At 37.2% G+C, this 26,529-nt stretch overlaps 1 protein-coding gene across 2 annotated transcripts in view; it reads left to right on the top strand.

Annotated features, from left to right (window-relative positions):
* The window catches only part of VCL (vinculin), a 95,658-nt gene that overhangs the window by 18,264 nt on the left and 50,865 nt on the right, over nt 1–26,529 (top strand). For both annotated transcript variants that reach the window (XM_061180314.1, XM_061180304.1), the window contains exon 2: nt 10,712–10,782. In XM_061180314.1, coding sequence (XP_061036297.1) covers nt 10,712–10,782 — 71 coding nt within the window. The remainder of the gene's footprint in view (nt 1–10,711; nt 10,783–26,529) is intronic.

Below are 26,529 nucleotides of genomic sequence, written 5' to 3'. Positions count from 1 at the left end.
ATGACACTCATGATATTGCGGAGCTTGCCTCCTGTACTGTGCTAATTAAGAACGGAATCTTTTTGCTAAATCAGGTGGCACAAACTCAAATACCTGCAGGGTCAAATAGGTAATAGGTAATGAGTGAATCAGGTGGGTTATAGGGCACCAGGGAGTGGTAGGGACTGTGGTAAATTGAAAAATGCAGGCCCTGATTGAAGAAAGCTGCTATCTTCAGCTTATTGTTGCCATATGGTAACAGGACCTAGTGTTACCAGATCTTCCTGATAGTCAATAAAATCTGGAAATCTCTATTTCTTTCAATGTGAAATTGCCCATTTAAAAAGAATACTGTGCAGGTCAAACAAAATAGGTCTGTGGGTTGCACTTGCCCCATACACTCTCATTTTGTCATTCCTGACATAAATACTTCTCAGTCTTTCTCATAGCTCTCACAAGAGGAGCACTTTTAGAAAATATTTAGAGAGGAGCTGGATAAGGATTTTCTAAGAGTGGCTTCAGGAACTTTTCACTGTGTAGACACTGAGAGGGTTGCCTAGTACCGGAGTGAAAAACTCGGATACTCACAGGGACCAGGCAGTGACATAAACAAGTGAAATGGTCTGGATGTTAAGATTTTAGGGAGTGATGCAGGAAGTATATTCCCCATATGGAACATTTGGGTTCCTGCACATTGTTTCCTTACTGGAATGCAGATCTCATATGGCCAAATCTTTTGATATTTCAAGAGATGTCAGAAATTTGAATTGTTGTGAAGTTTTTTGTTTTTGTTTTTAAAAAGGACCAAACAAAAATCACCCTTGGCCCAAATTCTGCACAGAGGCCACTAGTTTGCAACTCCTGGCCTAGATCACCATTTCCCTAAGTATATCCTACAAATTCTAATTCCGCCATAGGTTAGTAGGTGTTAGAAAAGAAATAATTCTTGGTCAAATGAATTTGGAAAATAATGGATTAAACAAAATTAAACCGATTTCTTGTCTGAAGGTTATCTTAGATCCTTAAATATACTAATATGCCTTGTAAATTCCTAAGAAGAACATATAGCCCATAGACTCCACAGTTATAGTTATCTCCCTATCTCCACTTATTTCTCCCACTACCCCCTTTGCCTCTTGAGGAAGAGGTGGCTTTCTTTCTGGTAAAGGCTGGTCTCTCTACCTACTCTTCAGATTCTATCCCTGCCTCTTCAGAGTCCTTGCTTCATAATCAGGGTCTGGTTTCCTGCCTCCTTTCTTTCACCCTATCAACATGCTTAATTTTCTCCTATTTAAACAAAATAATAACCCTTTCCTTACACCATACACAAAAATTAACACCAAATAGATCATGGACCTAAATGTAAGAGCTAAAATTATAGAATTCTTAAAAAACAAAGGAATAAATCTTCGTGACCTTGGTTAGGCAAAACCTAAGATACTGTATCAAAAGCACAAGCAACAAAAGAAAAAAATAGATAAATTGAACTTCATCAAAATTAAAAACTTCTGTGTTGCAAAAGGCACTATCAAGAAAACAAAAAGACAACTCACAGAGTGGGAGAAAATATTTGCAAAAGACACATCACCTAATTAAAATATGAGTAAATGGTTTATTTATTTATTTATTTACTTATTTATTGGCTGCACCACTTGGCTTGTGGGATCTTAGTTCCCCTCCCTTGGCAGTGAAAGCGCAGAGTGCTAACCACTGGACCGCCAGGGAATTCCCCTGAGTTAAGGGTTTAAATAGACATTTTTCCAAAGAAGATATACATATAGTCAATAAGCACATATAAAGATATTCAACATGATTAGCCATTAGGAACATGCAAATCAAAACCACAGTGAGACACCACTGCACTAGAATCGTTATAGTAATAAGAAAGGCAGCTAATAACAAGTATTGCCAAGGATGTGGAGAAACTTGAACCCTCATACATCACCTGTGGGAATGTTAAATGGTGCAGCCTCTTTGGAAAACAGTCTAGCTGTTTGTCAAGTGGTTAAACATAGAGTTACCATATGATCCAGCAATTCTACATCTAGGTATATGCTCAAGAGAAATGAAAACATATGTCTACCCAAAAACATTTACACTAATGTTCATAGTAGCATTATTCAAAATAGCTAAAAAGTGGAAATAATCCAGATGTCCATCAGCTGATGAATGATAAACAAAATGTGGTATAACCCCCATGCAATGGCATATTATTTGGCAATAAAAGGCAATGAAGTACTGATGCATGCTACAACATGAAAGAAACCATTCATTAAAGACCACGTATTGTATGATTTCATTTACATCAAATATCTAGAATAGACAAATCTATAGAGACAAAGTAGATTAGTGGTTGCCTAAGGCTGGATGGAGATGGGGAAAGGCTGGGGATAAATGAAGGGGGTGGCTGCTAATGAGTTTCTTTTTGGGGTGATGAAAGTGTTCAAAAGTTGATTGTGGTGATGGTTGTATAACTCTGTGAATATGCTAGAAACCATTAACGTCTCTCTAGCAGTCGACACTGTTTTTCACTTTCTTGAAACTCTCTACTCCTTTGGCTTTCATGACACACAGTTCTACCATTCCCCCTACCCTGCTCTCAGACATTCCCTTCTCAGCTCTTTTCATCAGCTGGTTCTTCCACCAGCCGCAATCTATTTCTTCAGCCCAGGCAAGTAAACGGAGGAACCGTCTCTATGATTCCTCCTCTAACATTTCCTTATCTCCATCTGAACATCCCATACTTTCTGATTAGTTTCTTTCTCAGAGCTGGCTTTCTTCCTCCATTGCATGTATTACCAAGTCACTTGAGTCAGGAGTCTGGGTGTCTCCATTACCCTCTATGTGGACTGAGTGTCATGTAGATGGATTTCTTACATCTACCCTCATATCCATCCATACTGCTGCTGCTTTAGTTCATCTTTCACTAAGACTCTAAGCTCCATGAAGTCAGGGGCCATGTGTATTTTTTTCACCACTGTCTTAATATTTGGCACTGGTATGTTATATAAATATTTGATTGAATAAATGAACTAACAAGTGAACTTGTATTCCTAGTTTTCTTCCCTCTGCTCCATTCTTGCTGCTGAGTTTATCTTGCTGAAATGTAAACCTAAGAATGTCTTTTGCTTAGAACCATGAAATAATTTCCCACTGCTTAGAGAGTAAAGTCTAAGCACATTGCACACAGGGCCCTCCCTGATGTGGCATCTTTCTGCTTCTTCAACTTCCTATTCTCTATACCTCTTCTCCACCCAATACCCTGTGTTCCAGCCAGGTGGGTCTGTGTTCCCTGAACTGGCCATACTTTCACATATGCTTCTCCACTATTGGAAACCTCTCCTTTTTCCCCCAAATCCCATTATTCCTGGAGAACTCTTATCAGCCTTCCTAGAGTTTCTTTTCCTCTGTGAAACTTGGATATAACTCTTGTTAGAGCATTACCCTGTGTTACAATGATTTGTTTAAGCATTTGTCCTGTCTGTGAAGGGCGAGGCCTGAGTCTCACTTATTTTTTGTATTCCCATCACACACAGTGTTGTACATAGTGCCTACCACATGGGAAGTTCTCAATAAGTGCTTGATTAAATGAATGAGTGAGTTGGAAATCAGAGTAGCTTAGAGAGTCCTGGTTTTTCTGGTATATATGGCTTTTTTAAACACTTGGCTCTGGTGTGTTCTCTGTGAATGATACAAAAGGTACGAGTGAGGGGGTGGATAGATCACAAGTCCATCACCAAGCACTGCAGGAAAACAACCAAAAGTGTTGCTGATGTTGGGTCACATACATTATTATTATCCTTGTATGACCCACGCGTGGTACTGGACACAGCTGCCTATCAGAATGGCTGTTCAGTATAATAGATTGATACTTATGCCATGAGAAACACTGATTTGAGCCAAACTAATAGGCAGATGGATGCACACTCCCTTGTCTGGTCATAATCAGTTGGTCAGTCAGTTGACCCCATAGCTTGGCTTGGCCTACTGTAACTTTAAGTTAGGCTTACATTTTCATCATTTGTATCTTCTTGTCTAAATACATTAGCAACTTCTGTTGATTACCATCTCCCTGCCACCTTTTTAACATAATGCTCTATAGTTACCACTTATACTGTACAAATCGCTAACACAAGTCCTCCCTGCTGTGTTTTGTCTTCCTGTTTTCTTATACTTAGTCTAGCTAAGGGAGACATCTACATTAACATATTTTTTAGTCTGGGTAGTGACTTGAACCAGCCAAGGTTTTTTTTTTTTGCTGGAAAGAAACCAAACTCTCTACTGAATTACTGAACCAAATCGGAGTAGATGGTGATAAAAGGAGTAATAACAACAGCAGAAGACAAAAGGCCTCTCATGTAGAATTTTGAACTAAAGTCATGTAGTGAACAAAAGATATTTAAATTAACTATGGAACAAAGTAAGAGCTCTTCAAAAGAAACATCTTCCTGCCAAGCCCCCTAAAATGCCCCCAGGCCTTTTACTCATTCACTACCATTATTTCAGTTCCTATGTCTAAGGATGCTTTATTTCTTATCTCATTCTCTTCCCACCACCTAGTGGACACATAGTTGGCACTTACTGCCTGTTTATTGAATTGAATGGAATTGGGCCTCAGGAGTTAGAAGCAATTCTCTGAAGAAGAAAATAAAAGATATAATTTTAACAGTGAATAGAACCAACAAATCTGAGTTTCAGCAATGGAATAAAGTTTGGAAGCAATAAAATGTATTTACTGTAAAGTTAGATTACTTTGAAAGGGTTGTTGTTAAATGCTGACCTGGAAAACCTGCTGAGAACTTAAGACTATAACTAAGACCTATTTGTCATTCTTTTCTCTGGGTTTTTTTTTTTTTTTTTTTTAAGTCCTTTAACATATAGGTCTTTTTTTCAGAAGGAATAAGACTTATTTTAAGGTTAAAAAAATCAGGCATCTACTTTAGTTTAATCTCACACTCATAAAACATACAGATAAAATGTGTGGGAAGTGAGAGCTTTTAAATTTTGTATTTATTAATCGTTTTATACCTTGTTCTGCAAAAGAATTTGAGGTAGAAAATGAGGACTTAAGGTAGAAAATATAAATTTAAAAGTAAGTTTTCTTCATCAGAGAGCTAAAAGGGAGTTTGGCCAACACACAGTAGACAAGTAAGAAGACCCCCAAAGAGATCACGTAGTATAGAAGAAATAATTGAGTAATCAAATGATTTATTTGAGGTTACATAGCCGTTTATTAGCTAAGCTGGAACTAGAAATCAAGTCACCAAATTCCCATACATGTGCTCTTAACATGTATGTAGCAAAAACACTTGGCTTAACTAGCCAAGAATTTTGATGACCTGGTGCTGCACAGGTTCGAGAAGCATTTGTCAAGTTGATCACTTCCCGCTTGTTTGCAAAGTTGTGGCCTGTACTAGGCATATGCTTCCCCATACTAAGGTTGACCTCCAGGAATAATGTTTTACCACAAGCCATGAAGATTCCTGCTAGTTAACAAAGAGCATTTTGTGAATCCCTTTCTGAATTGCTCTACTGTTTTTATTTGGAAAAGATGGCTGCTGTAGAAACTTTTTGTTTTGATAGTGTGGGGAGAGAGGAGGAAAGCTCATTTCCTGTCATCTCCTGGTCGATGGCTTAAAAAACGGGAAGTTTTGTCTCCAGCTCTCCTCAATAGGTTTTGCCAGCTGTTTACACATAGAAGATGCGTTTCTGGTCCTGCATATCTTTAGAAACTGGCTTCTTTGGAAGTTCTTGACTTGATACTTGATACAGCGATAGAACACTGAATTGAAAAGATCTAGATCTAGAACAAAGGATGACAGCCTTTGAATAAATGGGCAGGTTAAGTTACATAATCCTCTCTGCCTTCCCTTGGTACACAAAGCCCTTCCCAGGCTGACTCCAGCTTTCCTTTCTAGCCTCATTTCCTTTGCTGAAGGCACACCAGCCTGTTTTTCTTGTCTAGTCAACCGTGTGTGCTCAAACACATTTGAGGCTTGGCCTGTGCTCTTCTTTGTGCTTGGGCTGTCTGATCCCTCTCTCCTCCATGTGGCAACTGCTGTCTCTCTAGGCCCAGCTCCCTTCTTCTCTGAAGACATCACGTAGCAAAGGTAAAAGCAAGGTTAATCTAGCAGCCGTGTGAAGAGTAAATTAGAAGAAGGAAGTCTGGAGGCAGGAAGACCAGTTTTAGGAGACAGTGCAAGTCCCATAGACCTGAGCTGTCCAGTATGGTAGGCACGTGTGGAATTTAAATTCAAATTAAATTAAAGAAGACGACCTGAAAAGGCTATATACTTTATGATTCTAACTATATGACGTTCAGGAAGAGGCAAAACTATGGAGACAGTAAAAAGATAAGTGGTTTTCAGAGGTTTGGGGTAGAGGGATGAATAGGCAGAGCACAGGATTTTTACGGCAAAACCCTGTGTCATACCATGATCACGGATACCTGTCATTATACATGTGTCCAAACCCATAGAATGTGCAACACCAAGAGTGGAATGTAATGTAAACTATGAATTTGGGGGTGATTATGATGTGTCAATGGTAGGTTCATCAGTTGTAACAAAATGTACCACTCTGGTGTGGGGCATTGATAGTGGAGGAGGCTATTGGTATGGGGGTGGGGAGTATATGGGAAATCTCTGTATCTTCTCAATTTTGCTGTAAACCTAAAATGGCTGTTTAAAAAATAGTGTTAATAAAAAAGATTAAAATTAATTAAAATTAAATAAAAGTAATAATTCAGTTTTTCAGTTGCACTAGCCATATTTCAAGTGCTCAGTAGCCACAAGTGGCTAATGGCTACTGTATTGGATAGCACAAATTAAATAGAACATAAATAGAACATTTCCATCATAACAGAAAGTTCTATTGGACAGCATTGCCAAAAATCAATTCCCCAAGTAAAAATGGCATTCATTCTACATAGTCACGTTTTATGTGTTATGCCTTAAAAACAGGACCATTCATTGTGTGTAACCTAATTATAGGCTGAGTGTATTGAAGATCAAAGTGATTATGGATACTGTCACTGCAGTTATGAATGCAGCTTAGAATAATAAATCACATTTAGTGCCCATCACTTAAATACTTAAAAATAGTTTTAAAATAAGTAGCCCTTGAGTATGTTTTTATTGTCTATTTCTGTTTCCTCACCTACCCCCTACCTTTACAAAAGAGACCTAAAATAGTTAAATAGAATTCATTCTTTAGTAATTACCTCTACTGGGGTCAGAATAGTTGCTATTGAAAAACTGTTTCAGTGGTTTTGCCTGGTTTACTCATGATTGTTTTATCCTTTCATGTTAAATCTTTGCTATACATCAGCCTTTTAGCATTGCTGCTTTTGAAGACATTTTACTTAATTGATCTATGTGTTATTTTAAATTTTTCTTTCCCTCAGTCCACTCCCCAACCCCTACTTCACCCATTCCCAGAGCAAGTCCCATTAGCTCTTCCTCCAAAAGAACTAATTCTCCATGTCCACTTTCGCGTCTTGTTTTAAGTCACTACCGTCATTCCCCTGGATGACTACAGTAGCCTCCTAACTGGTCACTCTGCTTCTCCTTGCTTGCTAAGATCACTTCTCTTTATAACAGGCAAAATGACCTTTAAAAAAAAAAAAATCATGTCAGTCTCTTGTTTAGCACTTCTGCTTTCTGTTGTACTTAGGAAAGATTCCAGACACCTTAACTTGGCCTAAAAGGCTCTTTTGTGATCTGACCCTTGCCTTCTTACCGAACCTCATCACCACATCTCCCCCCCTCACTGAGCTTCAGCCACTCTGGCCTCCTTAAGGCTCCTTTAGTATACCCAAACTTTCCTGCCTTTGGGCCTTTTTCTTGCTTCTCCCTCTTGATTGTTCTTTCCCAGCTCTTACATGAGTGGTTCCTTTTCAGCTTCAGAATCTCAGCTCCAATGTTATTTCTTTGTCCACTGTTTTTTTTTTTTTTTTAATTGGATTGTTTGTTTTATCACTATTGAGTTTTTAAAAAAATTTATTTAATTTATTTTTATTTTTGGCTACATTGGGTCTTCGTTGCTGTGCAACGGGCTTTCTCTAGTTGTGGCGAGCGGGGGCTACTCTTTGTTGGGGTGCGCGGGCTTCTCATTGCCGTGGCGTCTCTTGTTGCGGAGCACGGGCTCTAGGCATGTGGGCTTCAGTAGTTGTGGCACATGGGCTCAGTAGTTGTGGCTTATGAGCTCTAGAGCGCAGGCTTAGTAGTTGCGGCGCACGGGCTTAGTTGCTCCGCGGCATGTGGGATCTTCTCGGACCAGGGCTCGAATCCGTGTCCCCTGCACTGGCAAGTGGATTCTTAACCATTGCGCCACCAGGGAAGCCCTGTCCACACTTTTTAAAGTAGGCTCCCTCTACTCCTACCCCATACTCTTTGTAGCATCATCTTTACTATTACCTGGAATGATTTTGTTTATTTATTTATTTATTTACGTGTGTGCTCTCTCTCTGTCTACTCCCACTGGAATATAACTTCTATGAGGGAAGGAAACTTATTTTTACTCCCGCTCTGTCTAAAGTACCTGGAACAGTGACTGGCACATGTAGTTGCATTCAATAAATGTTTAATAACACTGAATAACTGAATACTTTCTAAAGCAGATATAAGAGGAATTCTCCCCACTCCCCTGGCTTGCTCACTCTCTCTCTTTCTCTCTGCCCCTGTCTCTCTTTGGCTCTCTCTATGTATGTACACATGGGGTGTAAAATAAAAGGAATTGCCATTGCTCTAAGTGTGAATATCCTTCTAGACCCTTTATGCTTAGTATGAACTAGTGACTTTGTTGCTGCACTTCATCTTTTCCTTCATGAAGTCATGGCCCACAGCTTTTTGAATGGCTGATTTTTGTTAGAAACTATGGTGAACAATACATCTGGAAATATTCTGTCATGTTTTGATCTGAGGAACTCTAGAGAACCAGCTGCTGATTTGAAAGGGTTTTATTATGATACAGACAGTCTATTGTCTACAAAAGCACTGGCTATTACACAGTGGTATATGTGTCTTGCTTTTTTCTGAGCTATTAACTTGAGAGAAAAAACTTGTATTTATTAACTCATGCCTGACTGGTATTCCCTGAGAATAGTTTATTGTGTTATTTGCTTTAGCTGCTTTACTGTGCGTTTAGGAATTTTTTAAACTCGTTTTTCTTCTTTAAACTCAATAAAAGTTAAACAGTTAAATAATAGGATTGAGATACTTTCCATTCTGGATTTTAAAAATTTCACAGATTTCTGCATTAAAATGTGGTTTATATTTATGATTTAATATTCCTAAATAACTTTATATTGATAAAAGGGTGAATTTCACTATTCCTTATATTAAAGTTTACTTCTTTTAGAGTGCTTTGTAATATATGATATAGTTAAAGAAAAATTGACATCCAAGCCCTACATAGGAATGACTTTAAAGAAAGTGAGTATGTATACCATTTGTGGTATAATAAATACATGTGTACATGCACACAATCTGGTCAGTGTGGCAGTATTTTGATATGTTTTTAAAATTTTGGGCCATTACTTTTGGGGAAGAGTTATATAAAATGACAGATAATTAATAAAATTTTTAGGTAGGAAATAATTACACTTAAGTAACCGAGAGTAACATTTTAGTATTACATTTTAAATTATAAAAATTATATATTCTCATTTTAGAAAATTAGAAAACAGGAAATACAGATACAAATTCACTCAAAATTTCGCAAACATTAATAAACACATTTTGTTTTATATTCTTTCAGTATTTTGCCTTGTACATAATGAGTTTTGGGTTTGTTGTAATCATAGTGTATTTATTATTTTTTATTCCTCCTTTTAAACGAAGTATAATGTCATAAACATTTTCCCATAGTGCTGAGTCTTTATAACCATTGTTTTAATGGCCCCGTAGTACTAAGTCTAAAGATATATCTTAATTTACTTAACTGTTCCTCATTGTTGGATAAGTTATTTTGAAAATGTTTTTGCTTTTTTAACTAACATGATAGTGAATATTTTTGTAAATATTGTGGTTACCACACTTGGTATTATTGCTTATAGGGTATATTCTCATAAGTGGAATTCCTAGATAGGACGTTTTTGTCTGTTAACACATACTAGCAAATGATTTTCCAAAGAGAATATACCAGTTTACATCGCTACCAGCAGGGTGTAATACTATTCCATTGCAACATTTAGCATTATATATTATTTCTTTTTAAGTTGCTCTATGATTAGGGAAAACATCATGTTGATTACTAGTGAAGTTGTGTACTTTCATATGTTTGGTTTCTAGTTTCAGATATTCACATATTTTCCCAGTTCCAGTAATGTCAATTTTTTTCTGAATAGACATTTTAGCCTACCTAACTGGATTCATGTACTTCATGTACTCTTTCAGAGGTGTAGCAGTTTGTCATTAAACATAAATATACACAAACATATATATTCTCAATGATGAATTTTTTTTTCTCACTGTGCTCAATGATGCCTTCAAATTAATTACTCTGGAACAGGGTTAATACATTATATTTGCACTCTATATTGTTATCCAGGTGTATTATGGAAGCATATGTGGGAGCAATCTTGATAATTTCAAAAAATCCAGAAATTTTCTTCAAATCTATCATTTTCAATGATAGAGTATGTGTAATGTATGTGTTTCAAATATGTTTAAATAATAGTTTTAAAAGTCTGAGAATTTAAATTTGAATTGTGAATCTTTTTTCCCTGTAGGTTGGAAAAGAGACTGTTCAGACCACTGAGGATCAGATTTTGAAGAGAGATATGCCACCAGCATTTATTAAGTAAGTAATTAAAACATTCTTCTATTGCTAAGCAGGATAATCCTCTTGTTAGGAAAGGAAATATACTGACTGTAGGAGCAATTTTTTTTTTTTTAAATATAAAGCTCTGTTTACAGTTGAAATTGCAATTTTTCATTTTTCAACAGTCAAATTTCCTACTGTTGATTTTATTCATTGGTGTTAGGCATTTTTGACATAATTTTTAATCAAACTATGACTTCTGAATTTTGTTTTTCAGAATGGAAGGGATTCAGAAACATTCTGACCTTAGCATGCATGAGTCTGGATTGTGTACTAAATACCTTTGCTTGGAGATAACAGTGGATACAAACTTAAAAAAAAAAATGTGTTTTGTTACGTATTTCAGTAGCGTTTTAAATTTAAGTTATATTTACATATCACTTAATACTCCTACAAATAATTTCTAGACATTTTGGCCTATCCTATGTAAAGTAAGCAGAGATGCTAACTTTTGATTAGTTAAAGCTTCTCAGGTTCTTGATTATGTTGTCTTTGATTAATGACTTTGTTTTTTATGGCAGTCAAGTCCTAAGTAAAAGTAAAGCCTGATGCATAAGACAAAAAAAAAAAAAAAAAAAGGTAGAACCTCTACAAGTCAATAAGAAAGAGATAAGTCTATTCAGTTTTAAAAAACAAGGGCAAAGAATTTGAATAGGCACTTTAAAAGAGAGGAAATCCAAATGGCCAGTAAACCTGTGAGAAGGTGCTCTATCTCAGTAGTCATCAGAGAAGTGCAAATTGTTCTATTATAAGCTCCTAAATTAAGAAGTCTGATAATGTCAGTTGTTGGTGTGGATGTGGAGCAATTGGGACACTGCTGCTGGGAATGTGAATTGGTGCAGCCACGTTGGGAAACAGTTGGGCATTAGTAAAGTGGAAGATAGGCAATTTCACTGCCTCCCAGTATATTCCCTAAAGAAACTTATGCCCACGTACACTAGGATCCATATACAAAAATACTGGTATCAACATTGCTCATGATGATACCACTGGTCTATCTACAGTAGAATGGATAAAAACGATCATGGTATAGTCATCAATTGGAATATTAATCAGTAATAAAAAGGAATGAGAATATTTCATTTTAAAATGGTTAATTTTATGAATTAAAGAAAGAATGAATGAATCTGAAAAATAATTAAGGGAAGTGAATGATAGAGATATAGATATGTAGATAGGTTCCATTTATTTAAAGTTCAAAAACATGTAGAAATAAACTGTTGTTTAGGGATGCCTATTTATAAGGTAAAAAGATAAAGACGAATAAGGAAGTAATGAACACAGAAGTCTGGGTAGTGGTATCTCCGGGAGGAAGGAAGAGGGCTGTACTCAGGGAGAGGCATGCAGGGGCTTCTAAAGTGGTAATAATGTTCTATTTCTTGATTTAACTGTTCAGTTACGTGAGTGGTGGTTTTATAATCACTCATTATATTATACATATGTTTTGTGCAATTTTCTGTATGTATGTTATATATCACAATTTAAAATAAAGCAAAAAGTGTTCCTTTATTTTTATCCTCCTTATGGTCTATTATTTTCATTCAACAGATGAGAATTTCACCCATATTGGTATCTTCTTATTTCTAACTTACTTTAGTGGGTGCTTCTACAGAACTATGTTTCTCTTAATTCTGCAAAATGTTCATATGTCAGGAAGTAAGGTACCAGAAGCATCTGTTTTTTGCAGAGTCTGTTTTGTGGGAGTCTCTTTTTAAACTTGCCCTCTTTGGACTTGGTGGCATCCTGGGTTTCTTCCAGCTCTAACCAGTACGAGCCTACTTTGTTTACGTGCCATTTCATCAGCATGGTAATATTAAGAGTCCTATGCTGTCAGTTAAACATAGTATAATTAAACTTGCATTTACTGTACATTAAAAACACAGCTCTAGGGCTTCCCTGGTGGTGCAGTGGTTGAGAATCTGCCTGCCAATGCAGGGGACACGGGTTCGAGCCCTGGTCTGGGAAGATCCCACATGCCGCGGAGCAACTGGGCCTGTGAGCCACAGCTACTGAGCCTGCGTGTCTGGAGCCTGTGCTCTGCAACAGGAGAGGCCGCGATAGTGAGAGGCCCGCGCACCGCGATGAAGAGTGGCCCCTGCTCGCCGCAACTAGAGAAAGCCCTCGCACAGAAACGAAGACCCACAGCCAAAAAAAAAAAAAAAAAAAAAGTTAGTTTTCAAAGAGCTTTAAACAAAAAAAACAAAAAAACACAGCTCTAGCTTGTACCCATTTGCCCCTCACCCCCTGGAAGGTACAGAGCATGGTGAGATAGTGTATAGGGAGATTCAATATCAGGGAAGTATGTATATGTATAGCTGATTCACTTTGTTATAAAGCAGAAACTAACACACCATTGTAAAGCAATTATACTCCAATAAAGCTGTTAAAAAAAAATATTGGGGAAGTTGGACTTGATGACCCTATAAAAAGTTCTTTTTAACCCTTCACATTCAAGCCTATGAATATCATTTGGTAGATGAATTTCTTCAGGAAACTCATTTCTACTTATTCCCAGAGATATACCTTTGAAATATGCTATGTGCTCTCTCACAGGCTTCCTTGGGGACTTAGAAAAATTAAGGAGTATGCTAGTTGTGATGATATTTTCAGAAAAGTGGGTAACTTTAAAACAAAACAAAACTTCATTGATCACCCTTGGTGGTAACTAGGACACCAGCCCCTTACTCTGGTAATGGGAAATTTAAAGAAAAGAGGCATTTGTCCTATCTTTCCAGAGGTTCGTCAAAAAATTAAAAATAGATATATCACATGATCCAGCAATTCCACTTCTGGGTATTTATCCTTTTTTTTTTTAATTTTTAAATTTTATTTTTTTATTTTTGGCTGTGTTGGGTCTTTGTTGCTGCGTGCGGGCTTTCTCTAGTTGCGGCGAGCGGGGGCTACTCTTCGTTGCGGTGCGTGGGCTTATTGCAGTGGCTTCTCTTGTTGCGGAGCATGGGCTCTAGGTGCGCGGGCTTCAGTATTTGTGGCCCTCGGGCTCCATAGTTGTGGCTCGCGGGCTCTAGAGCGCAGGCTCAGTAGTTGTGGCGCACGGGCTTAGTTGCTCCGCGGCATGTGGGATCCTCCTGAACCAGGGCTCAAACCTGTGTCCCCTGCATTGGCAGGTGGATTCTTTTTTTTTTTTTTTTTTTCTGCAAAGCCCAAGAAGGGCGAGCCCCGGGCACCGGCAGCAGCCTGTAAATAACTGCACAGACGGCCACCACAGGGCCCCCATCCCTCCCAAATAACAGCACGTCACTTGCCGAGCAAACTGCTCACCTTAGGGATTCAGGGCACCAGATTTGGCAATGGAGGCCTGATCCTCAACACTAACAGCAGCAACAATAATAAAAATATTAATGATTGCAAATACTTAGTGCCTACTATACACCGGCACTTTCTAACAGGTTTACATATTATCATTTTATCTTCGTAAGAGCCCGAAGAGGTAGGTTCTATTATTACCCCCTCTTACAGATGAGGAAACTGGCCCAGAAAGATTAAAGACGTTGCTTTGCGTCACACAGCCAATAAGCGGAGGAGACCAGATTTAAATCCTAACGCGAGTACAACGGCTCAACCCCCCAAAGCGCACCCGGTGGCCCAGGCGTCTTCATTGCTCCGCAACCCAGTTCCTGAGAGTAACCTCAGGGGTGTCCCGAGCCCCGTCGGAAGGTGCTCACACTGCCTGAGACCTTTCCTCACCTCACCTGGTATGTGCGCAGTCCCCCACCTCCTTGCGCGTACCCTCACTCGCAAACGTTGCCCTGCCGGCCCAACCTGGCAGGTGGATTCTTAACAACTGCACCACCAGGGAAGTCCCTGGGTATTTATCTTAAGGAAATAAAATCACTTATCTTGAAAAAAATATCTGCACCCCATGTTGATTGCAGCATTATTTACAATAGTCAAGATATGGAAACAACCTAAGTGTCCATCAATGGGTGAATTGATAAAGATGTGATATATATATAATATATTATTCAGCCACAGAAAAGAAGGAAATCCTGCTGTTTGTAACAACATGGATGGACCCTGAGGGCATTATGCTAAGTGAAATAAGTCAGAGAGAGACAAATAACTATATGATTTATATGTAGAATATTTAAAAAAATGAATTCATAGGTACAGAGAACAGGTGGGTGGTTGCCAGAGGTCGGGCGGTGGGGGGCTGTGCAAGATGGGGAAGGGAGTCAAAAAGTACAAACTTGCAGTTATAAATAAGTCATGAAGATATAATGTACAGCATGGTGAATATAGTTAATAATACTGTATTATATATTTGAAAGTTGCTGAGAGTAGATCTTAAAAGTTCTCATCAGAAGAAAAAAAAATTGTAACTATCCTTTCTCTCTTAGGCATACTTTATTTCGCAGTAACCTAATAGCTCTAGTTGATGGGGGAAATTCTAACCAATAAAAGTGGAATAAATGACAGAATTAGAAAGTCATGATTACACAATGTTTAATGAAACCACTGATTTAGGTAAGGATCATCAATGGATATGAAACCATTTAGAGGTTTTAACCTTTATCATGCCATGCGGGGAGAACCCTGGTCACCTTGAGGAGTCAGGGAAAAACATTGTGTTATGAGCAACTGAAATATTTACTGAGCAGTGTTTAAAAAGTACACGACTTAATATGCCACACTCTGAAATGTTACCTGAAAATAGCCTGGAGTACAAAAACAATATGGCTGTGGTTATCAAACAAATTTGGGGGACAAATAAGTATTCTGCAGTTTAAAACATGAGGGCTCTTTATGCTTTTCTTTAGAATGCAAAATGAAGCAAAAAATAACTTCACTAGGATGGGGAAGGGACAGAGAGGGAAACAGATGGAAGCAATTAATGACATCCTTGGAACTGTTGAGTAGGACATTCTTTTGGGCTGTTTGGTTGATGTTTGGAAGTTTCCAGGGCATGACAGACTGATGCTTCTGCTGTCTCTACTTTCACAAGGACTTCTAAATAGTGTCTGCTTTGACAACGCTAAAAAATAAGTTTAAAAATTTATTCTTAGACCAATCTCTATTCCTAGAATGTTAGAATGTCAGGGCTAGAGAAAACAGAAGACTGTTGATCTATAGATGGATTTATACATAAGCAATCTGATGTAGATTTAGAGATTTTTCAGGGAAGGATATGTCATTTTCAGAATTTTTGACATTTTCAGGATTTGGGGGGGTCTCAAAATCAAACCATAGTCTATTTGTGTGACTGGCAATTAAGGGCACGTTGCAATGTTGGAGAATGGTTTAATATCAGTTAAAGATCATACATTTGGGTTGTAACTGTTGATGAGGGACTCCAATGCTTGGGCAATTCCTTACTGTAAAAGTGAGGGCCATTTTAATATAGAACAAGATTTGCATTGTCACAGGAAAGCTTTCTCTTGGGTGGAGCAAAAGTTATCTGATCCCTGACTGCACTGGCAAATAGAGTTTACAATTTACTAATTTTACCAGATTGCATTAATAGCCACAGTGTTGCACAAGAGGTGTAGGGTTGCGTGATGATTGCCACAGAAACTGCTGTGATCTTTATAGACTTCAGGAGTGCCACGGTCATGCTGTACTGTTAAAATAGTGGTTAGACTCACCCTATAAGAAGTCATTTGTTCCTTTAGAGACTGTCCGCAAGAGATTCAGCTACTGTTCTTTGTGTTTGTACTTTGCGTCATCGTCATCAATCATTATCATCAGGCAGCTGCAGCAGCTGTAATAGTTATGTGCGATTGATTAATGGGCTAGACACACTAATTGGTTAATAGAATATCTATTGATTGCTTTCTATGTGTCTAGCATGCTAAGTGCTACATAGAATAGCAGTTTTTAATCGTTCTTATTATGAATGATCACTTGTAAGATGTATTACAAGTTATTTATTAATAGTAATAAAGTGCCAAAGTTTGCAAATGCTTTATTTAAAAAAAAAAAAGTAAATTGAGCATATTCGAGATCACCTATATAATAACATTCCTCTCATTCCCACTCACTAGGTTTTGGTTTTTTCCTTTTAACTTTTATTGAAATATAATATATTCACTGGCTTTTTATTATGCTTTCTTTAGTGCAGGAGAAATTAGTGGAAATATCGCTGTTGTGGCTGGAAATTGTGCATAATCGCAGGTACACCCAAAGGGGTAGGTCATATATTGAGAGTTTTATTCTTCTGTGTATCATGGAGGCACTAAGGTGAACTGCTGCTACAGAGAGATTTTTAAGAAAGTGCTTTAAGAAATTTCAAATTGAAGAGCTGTAAAACAGACTGACTTTATAATAGGAATTCAGAGAAGGAGTGCTATCATTGTAGGTAGGAATAGTAGAAAGAGGCTCATGTAGGAAGTGGGACTTGGGAGGACAGATGTAGGGAAAAAGGAAAGTACTGGAAGTGGGGACAGGTGTGGGAAGAAAGGAAAATACTCCAGGTGGAATGAGCAGCATGGGTCAGTCATGGGGGCTTTGAGGAGAGGAACAGTCATGGTGGGGGTGGTAGGAACTAAGCTTAGGTAGTTGGGTCAGGTGATGAAGCCCTTGAAAGCCAGGCAGAGGAATTTGGAATTGGGTGATAGGGAAGCTTTGCGCTTCTTGAGCAGTAACTCGAATGACAAGATGAAGGTGGTTTTTCAGGAAGAGTCATAGCCAATACAGGATGAATAATAGGTGCTAGTGAAGGAGAGTAAGCTGTGTGTCAGACTGACCAGATTCATTTCCTGTCAGCAGGGATTTGCTTCAAGCTGATTTCTTAATAGGTAAAAAATGTTTGTGGCAAACTTTTATTAGCCTCGGAAAAACTGCTATTGCAGTATACAGTGGAATTTCATTCTTATTTCTGCAATGGAGCAGAAATGGATAAGGAAGGCAGTTCTTGGCCCGTATCCAGGGGTGTTCAGTATCTGAATGTACCAAAAGGTGTCACTTGTGAGGTGGTCTCCTGGTATGAACTCCTTAAAAAGGGCATAATGCGCTTTGTCTGTTGGCAGGCAAATAGTTTCATTTTAGAACTGTGAAGTGTTACCACTCTGTCTCAGTACTGCTCTGAACAGTCTGCTTGAAATCATCAAAACTTGGATTGATTCACCAGTTTGGACTATTTTTGAAACATATTGTAATGTCTAAGCCTATTGAATAAAAGAGTGTTCCTAAAATACTTTGTGAAAGGGTGTATGTAGTGGCAATCTACATGATTGCCATTAATCATATTTCCTAGGAAATTGCCATGTTTTAACCCTTAAACTTTATTAGTTAAGCACAATTATGGTCTGTATTTGTACAATTTTACCTTGACTGATATTCATGTACAAAGAAGAAATTTGAAAAGGATTTAAACATGCTTACACTTAATTTAGATTTCTTTTCACTTAAAGTGGTAGTGTCATATTTTTAGATCATAAGCCCTCATATTTAGCTTTTTTCTTTCCTTTTGATCTTGAACACTGAGAATAATTTGTGATGAAATTTGAATTTTCAAACACTTTTTGGTGAAAGTGGCCAGAATATCTTTTTAAAGTATTAATTCTTTGAGCATGCACTGTGCTTCTCTGGGGCTAATGTGTGATTCTAATTTTTGTTTTTTAAACTTTGAGTTTTTAGTGATCCTTCCATTGCTACTTTAAGAGAAGATTTTTGTTACTTAACATAGATGACCAAGTAACTATGAGATAATTATTCACATCTGTCAGCTGACTTGTTGCACTTTTGACCTAGAGCAAGCACTCAAACTTTAAATAGTTCACCTTTGAACTTGCCACATTAAACATAGTTGAGTACTACTATTTTTCACTTTCTCAAGCAAAAATGATTTAAGTTTTGAGTCTTCTCAGTAATGAACTCTGGGTATTTTATTAACTTGTGGAAGAGTTCTAAACAACTTGGCAGGGATTTAACCCTTATTTTACTTTGTATACACTTCATGATTAAGAAGTAAGCAAATAATACTTTAAACATGTAATACTTTGGTTTCCATTGTCAACAGAGTGATCAGTCACATGATTGAAGGGAACTCAAGGGGCCGAGGGAACTCACATTTATTAAGTATGTATTATTGGGAGAGGTACTTACATATTTTTATTTTCTCATGTAATTCTGAGAACATCAACTTCAAGGTATTAATACATTCATCTTACAGATATGAAAACTGAGGTTTGACAAACTTTAACTCACCCAAGTTTGCTCAGCATGTAAGTGGCAGAACGTGTTTCCTGTTGGTGGTCTCGTGGCATCCAAGTCCATGTTCTTTCCATAATCTGACTTCCAAGAAGTCAGGTGGTCCACCCCTCTCTTTCCAGGCACTACTAACTTTATACCACTCTTAGAGGATAACGATTTACAGTTTTCCTGAGTATTTCCAAAGAAGGAATTTTATGGATGTAATTTGTGATGTACTGCAGTGTCTTACACCTCCTTAAGCTATAAAGAAGTTAAAGTCATAATATTTTAAAGTTAAAAAGAATCATAGAGATTATTTAATCCAACTACTTTATTTTATAGATGAATTGAGGCCATTGGCTGCCCCAACCCTACCCTGCAAATACAAACAGAAACACTAAAAGTAATTAGACACTAGTATTCCCTTAATGATTACCTTGACTATATAGGTCCAATCTCAAATTAAGAAGTTCTCAAGGTTTAAGTTTTTTTTTCCTACCTCTATTTAAAATCTTTATTGTTCTTTCCTTCATAGAAGCAAAAGAGCCTTATAAAAATAGCTCTATTTCTTGAGTACCTTTTATGAGCTGGGTACTTTATATTGTGTTTTTTAATGCACCTCATCTTGCAGATGAGGAAGCTGAGAGTCAGAGAAGCTCACAGTAACTTGTTGAAAGTTACCTAGTACATAAATGTCAGAGGTAAGATTCAAACCCTAAACTATCTGACACCCAGGCTTGTACTCAATCCAGTATGCTAAGACTCTTTCTCACCCTTCCTTATAAGAATCTCTTCTCATAATGTAATAGTTATTGTGAGGCTTAAATGAGTGAGATAATGTATGTGAAAGTACCTGAAAAAAAAGATATTTGGTGAAAATTAGCTTTCTTCTTGAGCTTCTCAATCTTTTTTCTCAATCATTTTCTCCAAATAAACTCAGTTACTTTTTAAGCTTTTTCATAGAAAAATTTCCTCTCATTTATTGTCTCCTGTAGTAAGACCTTGTAAAAAAAAAAAATCACGATTGCTTGTTTTTATTTAATACTTTTTCTGTATCTGTTGAGATAATCATGCAGTTTTTATTCTTTCCTCTATAAGATGGTCTCTGGTCTACTCCATAAGTATCAACTTTTCTGATGGTGAACCGTCTATGCATTTCTTTCTTTCTTTCTTTTTTTTTTTCGGCCACACTGCACAGCTTGCGGGATCTTAGTTCCCCGACCAGGGATCGAACCCCGGGCCCCGGCAGTCAAAGCATTGAGTTCCCCCATCTATGCATTTCTAAGATAAACCCTATGTAGTAGTGATTTAGAAAAGAAAATACAATGGTAAATCCAACTTTAATGTTTTAAAAAGATTTTGCTTCTTTGTTCATGAAGGGTCTTGATCTTTAATTTTCTTATTCTGTTTCTTATTCTGTTATCAAGGTTATTTTAGTTTCATAAAATAAGATTTCTAGTCTTTGAAACATTTTATATAAGAAAAGGATTGTCTGTTCTTGAAAGTTGGGCAAAACTTGCATCTAAAACTTTCTCTGGGTCTGGTGTCCTTTAGAGGAAGTAATTTGATTACTCTTTCAGATTCCTTTTATTATCTAATTCAGGTTTTAAATTCGTTTTGAGTCAACTTTGATAATCTGATACTTTTCTAAGAAATTATGCATTTCCTCTATCCTTTTTTGTTCAGTATTATCTATTTCTGCCTTTTTCTTTTCTTATCACTCTTATGGGGGATTTATGTTTTATTAGTTTTTCCCCCAAAGATCTATTTCATTAAATTCTGTTCTTAGGTTCATTATTTATTTTGTTAAGTTTATTATTTGAATATCTTATTTTCAATATTTCTGTCTTTATGTTTGGTATTTCTTGTTTTTAAATAAATATAATATTTTGGGCTCTCAATTTTGCTCTGACTACAAGTTTAGAAACAGCCGTATAGATACTTTAATAGTTGTTCAGCCCTAAATATTTTGTAATTTTGGTGTGAATTCCTCTTACCCATGTGCATTATTTAGTAGTACATTTAAAGATTCTTTTTACTACAGGCATACTTCAGAGATGTTGCGTGTTCAGTTCCAGATTACCACAATATTCGCAATAAAACAAGTCACATGAATTTTTTGGTTTCCCAGTGCATATAAAAGTTGTTTATACTACACTGTAGTCTGTTAAGTGTGCAATAGCATATGTCTAAAAAAAAATGTACATACCTTAATTTAAAAATATTTTCTTGCTAAAAAATGCCAAAACAATTACAGTAATAACATCACAGGTCACCATGACAAATATCATAACAATGAAAAATTTTGAAATATTGTGAGAATTACCAAAATGTGACACAGAGACATGAAGTGAGCAAATGATGTTGGGAAAACGATGCCTGTAGTCTTGCTCAACACAGGGGCCACAAACCTTCTAATTTGTAAAAAACACAGGATCTGCTAAGTGCAATGAAGTGAAGTGCAATAAAATGAGGTATGCCTATATCTTTTAATTGTTATATTTCTAATTTAATTGCTTTGTGCCCAGAAGTCTTGGTTGGTATGTTATCAATTCTTCGAAATTATTCTGTGACATAATAAGTGGTCAGTGTTGGTAAGTGTACTGTGTGTGCTTAAAAAGAAAGTGTATTCTCTTCTGCTTGGGTATAGGGTTCTCTTTTTATCAATTAGGTCAACATATAAGTATTATTGATCAGACTTTTATAGTCTTACTATAAATCATAAACTGTTTATGATTGAGGTCTGTTGAAATCTATAATAATTGTAGATTTGTCAATTTTCCTCATAATTGTTAGTTTTAACTTTATATATTTCAAAGCAATATTATAAGTGGTTACAAGCTTATGATTCTCTTGGATCCTAAATTCTCTTAATTATTTTGTTATTATCTTTTTTAGGATGATTGCTGACTGATGTTAAGCCTACTGTTGACTTTTATCTCCAGATTTTGTTCTTTTTTTTTTTTTAAACCACATCCTAGTTTTTGTCAGTTTTCTTCATAAGTAAAAATATTCTCTTATTGTGTGTCTATTCCACTTCACTTTGTGTTTAGGTATTTACACCTCTAGCTCATTCATTACATTCTGCTGTAGAACAGTGATTGTCAACTTTTTTCAGCATAAGGACCTTCAAATAATAATGGTGAGACTCTTTATTATTAGTTGATTAAGAATGTATAAGAATGAAAGTCACAATGAATTTGTAATGTTTTAAAATAGATTTTTATTTTATTCATCACGACAGCATCAACATACATTTGAAAACTACTAGTATCTGTAAGACACACTTGCTTATATGTTTATCTGTTTCTGCTGTAACCGCAGCATGAGATGGAGGAAGGACCAGGGGAGCTGATAGACCTGTAGGTAGCAGAGTTCTTGATTGAACCTTGCAGGATCAGAATCTCTTCTCCCTTCACAGATGCTAGATTTGAACAAGGGGTGAAAGAAGGTGGGGAGAAAGACTAGGACTAGTCATTCAGGCTTTAAAGGATTCAAAGGTTGTGACTCATACTCTGCCTTTCAAATAAGCTGCCACCAAGACTTGAGGAGGATGTAGCTTGGGCAGCAGTGACACTTCGAACCTTCCCATCCCCGACATGCTGCTTCCCTTTCAGTTATCTCTGGGCTCTGGCAGAATCCTGTTTTGTTTGAAGGGAAGTTGAAACTGGCTACATACCCTCCTAATCTCATCTGAAATAAAAGAATTTAGTAAGCCTTTGATGTTTATGTGTGTTTTAGCTTTGTTATCTCAATGTACATGTTCTAGCAAAAAGAGTGTGGTGTTGCTGTTAAAGGGTTTTGAATGTTTTCAGTATGACTCATTGTGGTTTTTAATTTTAGTTTTGGGTGTACACATGCAGTGTCCGGTACTGTCACTGAGTTAGGTCAGGGAAAGGAATAATTTGTGGATGAGGCCTGTAGGATCTTTCAATCTAGGAGCACAGGGTTGGAACAGCATGTTTTAGTGTTACCACACAGTATACACAGGGGTGAGTTGGTGCTGGGCACTTGCTACTTGAACTAGATTAAAGTTTGTCATTGTACTCAGTGTTCCTAACTCCCTCCTAAAAACTGTAACTGCTTGTAGCCTTCACTCAGGTTTCTGAATGACTAATGGCCAAGACTCCTTGACCTTTCTCAAAATGGCAGTGCCAGGAGCAAAGCGTATTGGCTGGTACTGGGAAGCCACGGAATGACTCTGCTTTTTGCTATTTTAAAGTGAAATTAGTGCCAAATGGCTAGTATATAAAAGAATACTTTATTTTCACACATCTCCCTGAGTCTTTTGAAATCTTTACATATATTATCAGTTTTAAAATCATATGTATATGCACAGAAAGATACGAGGATGGAATGAGTTGATTATAGAGGCCATACTTCCTATTTGAGGGATACTAGAAAGACTGCATTATCAGTTGCTAATACCTGGAATTTCATTAGAGCTCATTCTTCAGGTTAACAGTTTAAATGCTTGAATACATAGTGAAGGGAGAATCTTTGAGTCATCAGCAGTCATTTTTACTGATCTGGAGTTAGGTTCTAAATGTGGGGAAGCAGAGTATTTGAGGGCCTGCCCCTTACCCCCAACCCCTGGCCTCTCACCCAGGCCTTATATTTATGAAGGGCCTAGACGTCAATATTTTCTTCAAATGATATATGTAGTCATAGAGGAAGAGAGGGATTCTTAAAAGAAGATGTTTATCATGCAATTAAAATTATTCAATGTAAAGACTTAAATATACCACCATGTTTATGACCCTGTTTTGGCATTTCTTCATTTTTAAATATGATGGGCTTCTCAAACTTGGAAGTAATCTGGGCCTTTCTTGATCTCTCAGAGACCCTGCCCAGATAGGAAGGGAAGGAGAGTCTCAACATGGGTTAAGAAGACAGCAGGAATAGCCCGGCCAGTCGATTTTGCCTGCCAGATAAATTATGCCAGGGCCAGCCTGGTTGGAAATGGACATGCTGGGTGCCATGGCCACAGTGGCGGAAAGCCTCACCCACCAGCTGACTGTGTTCTTTCTTCCTCCCACCTGTTTTCTTCCTATCTACCAAGTGTTGTCTGTGCTTTTTGTGATCGGATATGCTTGTGGTCTGACCAGCTCTCTCGAAAGGACAGGTCCCAAGATGTAAACACCTGCTTCCTTGGATGTGCTCCAGGGTAATCTGACTTCCATGATGTCAGATTTTCAGGTGTTCTGCTCCATAGCACTGCAGTCTTTAGTAAGCAGAATGCATTTTTTGTGACAGTGTTTATAACCTAAACGACTATACTGTCTAAGGTCAGGTTTTATTAAAACAGTGAATTTGGTATGGGGTAGTTTCCACCACCCCCCTCCAACATGTTTTTTGGGGGTGGGGTGAAAGTTTAACTTGTTGAATGTTTTAGAGAGCTTTTTGATTTAAAGTTATGCAGCAGTATATGTCTAAATAGGCCCATCAGACTCTCTCCTTTAAGGAGGTGTACCTTGTTTCATTGCACTTAACTTTATTGTGCTTTGCAGATACTGCATTTTTCACAAATTGAAGGTTTGTAGGAACCCTACACTGTCAGATGATGGTTAGCATTTTTTAGCAATAAAGTATTTTATAATTAAGGTATATACATTGTTTTTCTTGGGCATAATGCTATTGCATGCTTAATAGACTACAGTGGAGTGTAAACATAACTTTTATATGCATAACATTTATAGACTACAGTGGAGTGTAGGCATAACTTTTATATGTGTGTATATGCACACAAAACATTTGTGTGTCTCACTTTATTGTGATATTTGCTTTATTTCTGTGGGCTGGAACCAAACCCTCAATATCTCCAAGGTCTGCCTGTATTCTTTTGTCCAAAGCTGTCTCTCTCCCTTCCTCATCTAAATCAGTGAGCTGGGATATGATAACTGATTTTGACAGAAGCCGACTGAGATTGTTTGGCTTCAGGGTGAGGAAGTTACCTGTCCTTTGTGATAGTGAACTGCCCTCCCTAGTCAAACCAGGTCTATTGCAAATGCATGTTATTGTTCACAGAAAGGACTCTCGACTGTGTGCGTGCATGTGTGTGTTCGTGTGTGTATGTGTGTGTGTGTGTGTGTGTGTGTGAGAGAGAGAGAGGTGGGGGGAGCGGAGAGAATGTTATTCCATTGGAAAAACAACTCAAAGAGATGCTGTGAGGAGAATCATCATTATAAGTAGTGCTGAACTTCTGAGGGCAGAAGCAGTGTCGTCTTCACCTTCTCTACCACAACTGTCCTAATCTCTTAGGTAAAAGTGACTACTTCCACTTTTGTGTCCCCTCAGCATGTGCTGGGCATACTTTTAAATACTAATTTGTATTTGTTTATATGTATGTCTTGTCCTACCAAGGTGGTAACCCCTTAAAAGTAGGGACTTAAAGTCTAGGGAGTTCCCTGGTGGTCCAGTGGTTAGGACTCGGCACTTTCACTGCTGTGGGCCTGGGTTCAATCCCTGGTCGGGGAACTAAGATCCCACAAGCCGTGCAGTGTGCCCCCCCGCCCCCCGCAAATCTAGTTCTAGGACTTGTGTAGCGTGTAGTAGGTCCTCAGTATGTTAAATGAACAAATATATGAAAGAATTAAACTAAAGGAATTTAAGATTCTCACTTCTGGATGCAGTCTAGAAGAACCTTTAAAAATGTCTTGTGGCAGTGAATCTTTATAATCTCTAGATCTGTTTTCCTCTTATTTTTCTTAAATAAAAAATTCAGCATAAGTTAAAGCGTCTTGATTAGTGATAATTGAAATCACATGGAACTGAGTAGTTTGGAACCTTTCCATCTCTTAAATTGTATGGGCTTATATCATGTAGTAATTCTGTGAAGAATGGATTAGAGGGTTATGAGTGGGTCCTGTGAAGCTGTCATTGGTCCATTGATCTAAAGCATAAGAGCTTCCTATTAACTTAGGTTGAAGACTCAGAGGCAGAGGGAAGCCTTAAAATGTGCTAGTTGATTGGTTTAAAGTAGCTGAATCAATATTATTAGTATATAGTCAAGATTTATAATTATTTAGGAAATGGACTTTATCCCTACTGTCATTCTCTAAAATGCTTTTTAAAAATTCAGATTTGTATTAAAAAGTAGAAGATCACTTTAAGAAGCCAGGCAGCTTGAATGTTTAAATAAAATCTCATTTTCCACAGACAAGACAGACTCCTTCCTGTTTCTGCCTACTGGTTAGTCATGGTGGGATTTGTTTGGCTTTATGAATGCCATTAAATTTTAATGTACAGATCAGATGTCTCATTGTAGGTAAAAGGAAAGGGCGTAGTGTCTGTTTTGGCCCTATCATTTTACCACACAAGGGAACCATTAGTGGAGAATCAAATTGATTCCTGTAAAGCTTTTCCATTTCATCTTTTTTTTTTTTTCTTGTTTCCTTTCTCCATGATGGTTATTCCTTCCATTTATTTTTTGCTTTTTCCAAATTTGAAACACTTGTGCAGTAACTGTATCCTTTCAAATAGGTGTAGTGTGATAGTTGCATTCTGTGGTGCTTATGTTTGTTTGCTATAATTTCATCAAGGTTCATGTTACCTGGAAATAAAATTAAGTTTGTG

This window comes from Eubalaena glacialis, chromosome 1, assembly GCF_028564815.1.
Source record: "Eubalaena glacialis isolate mEubGla1 chromosome 1, mEubGla1.1.hap2.+ XY, whole genome shotgun sequence".
Classification (NCBI taxonomy): domain Eukaryota; kingdom Metazoa; phylum Chordata; class Mammalia; order Artiodactyla; family Balaenidae; genus Eubalaena; species Eubalaena glacialis.
Note: the sequence above shows the minus strand (reverse complement) of the source record. Positions and strands in the feature narration are given on the sequence as shown.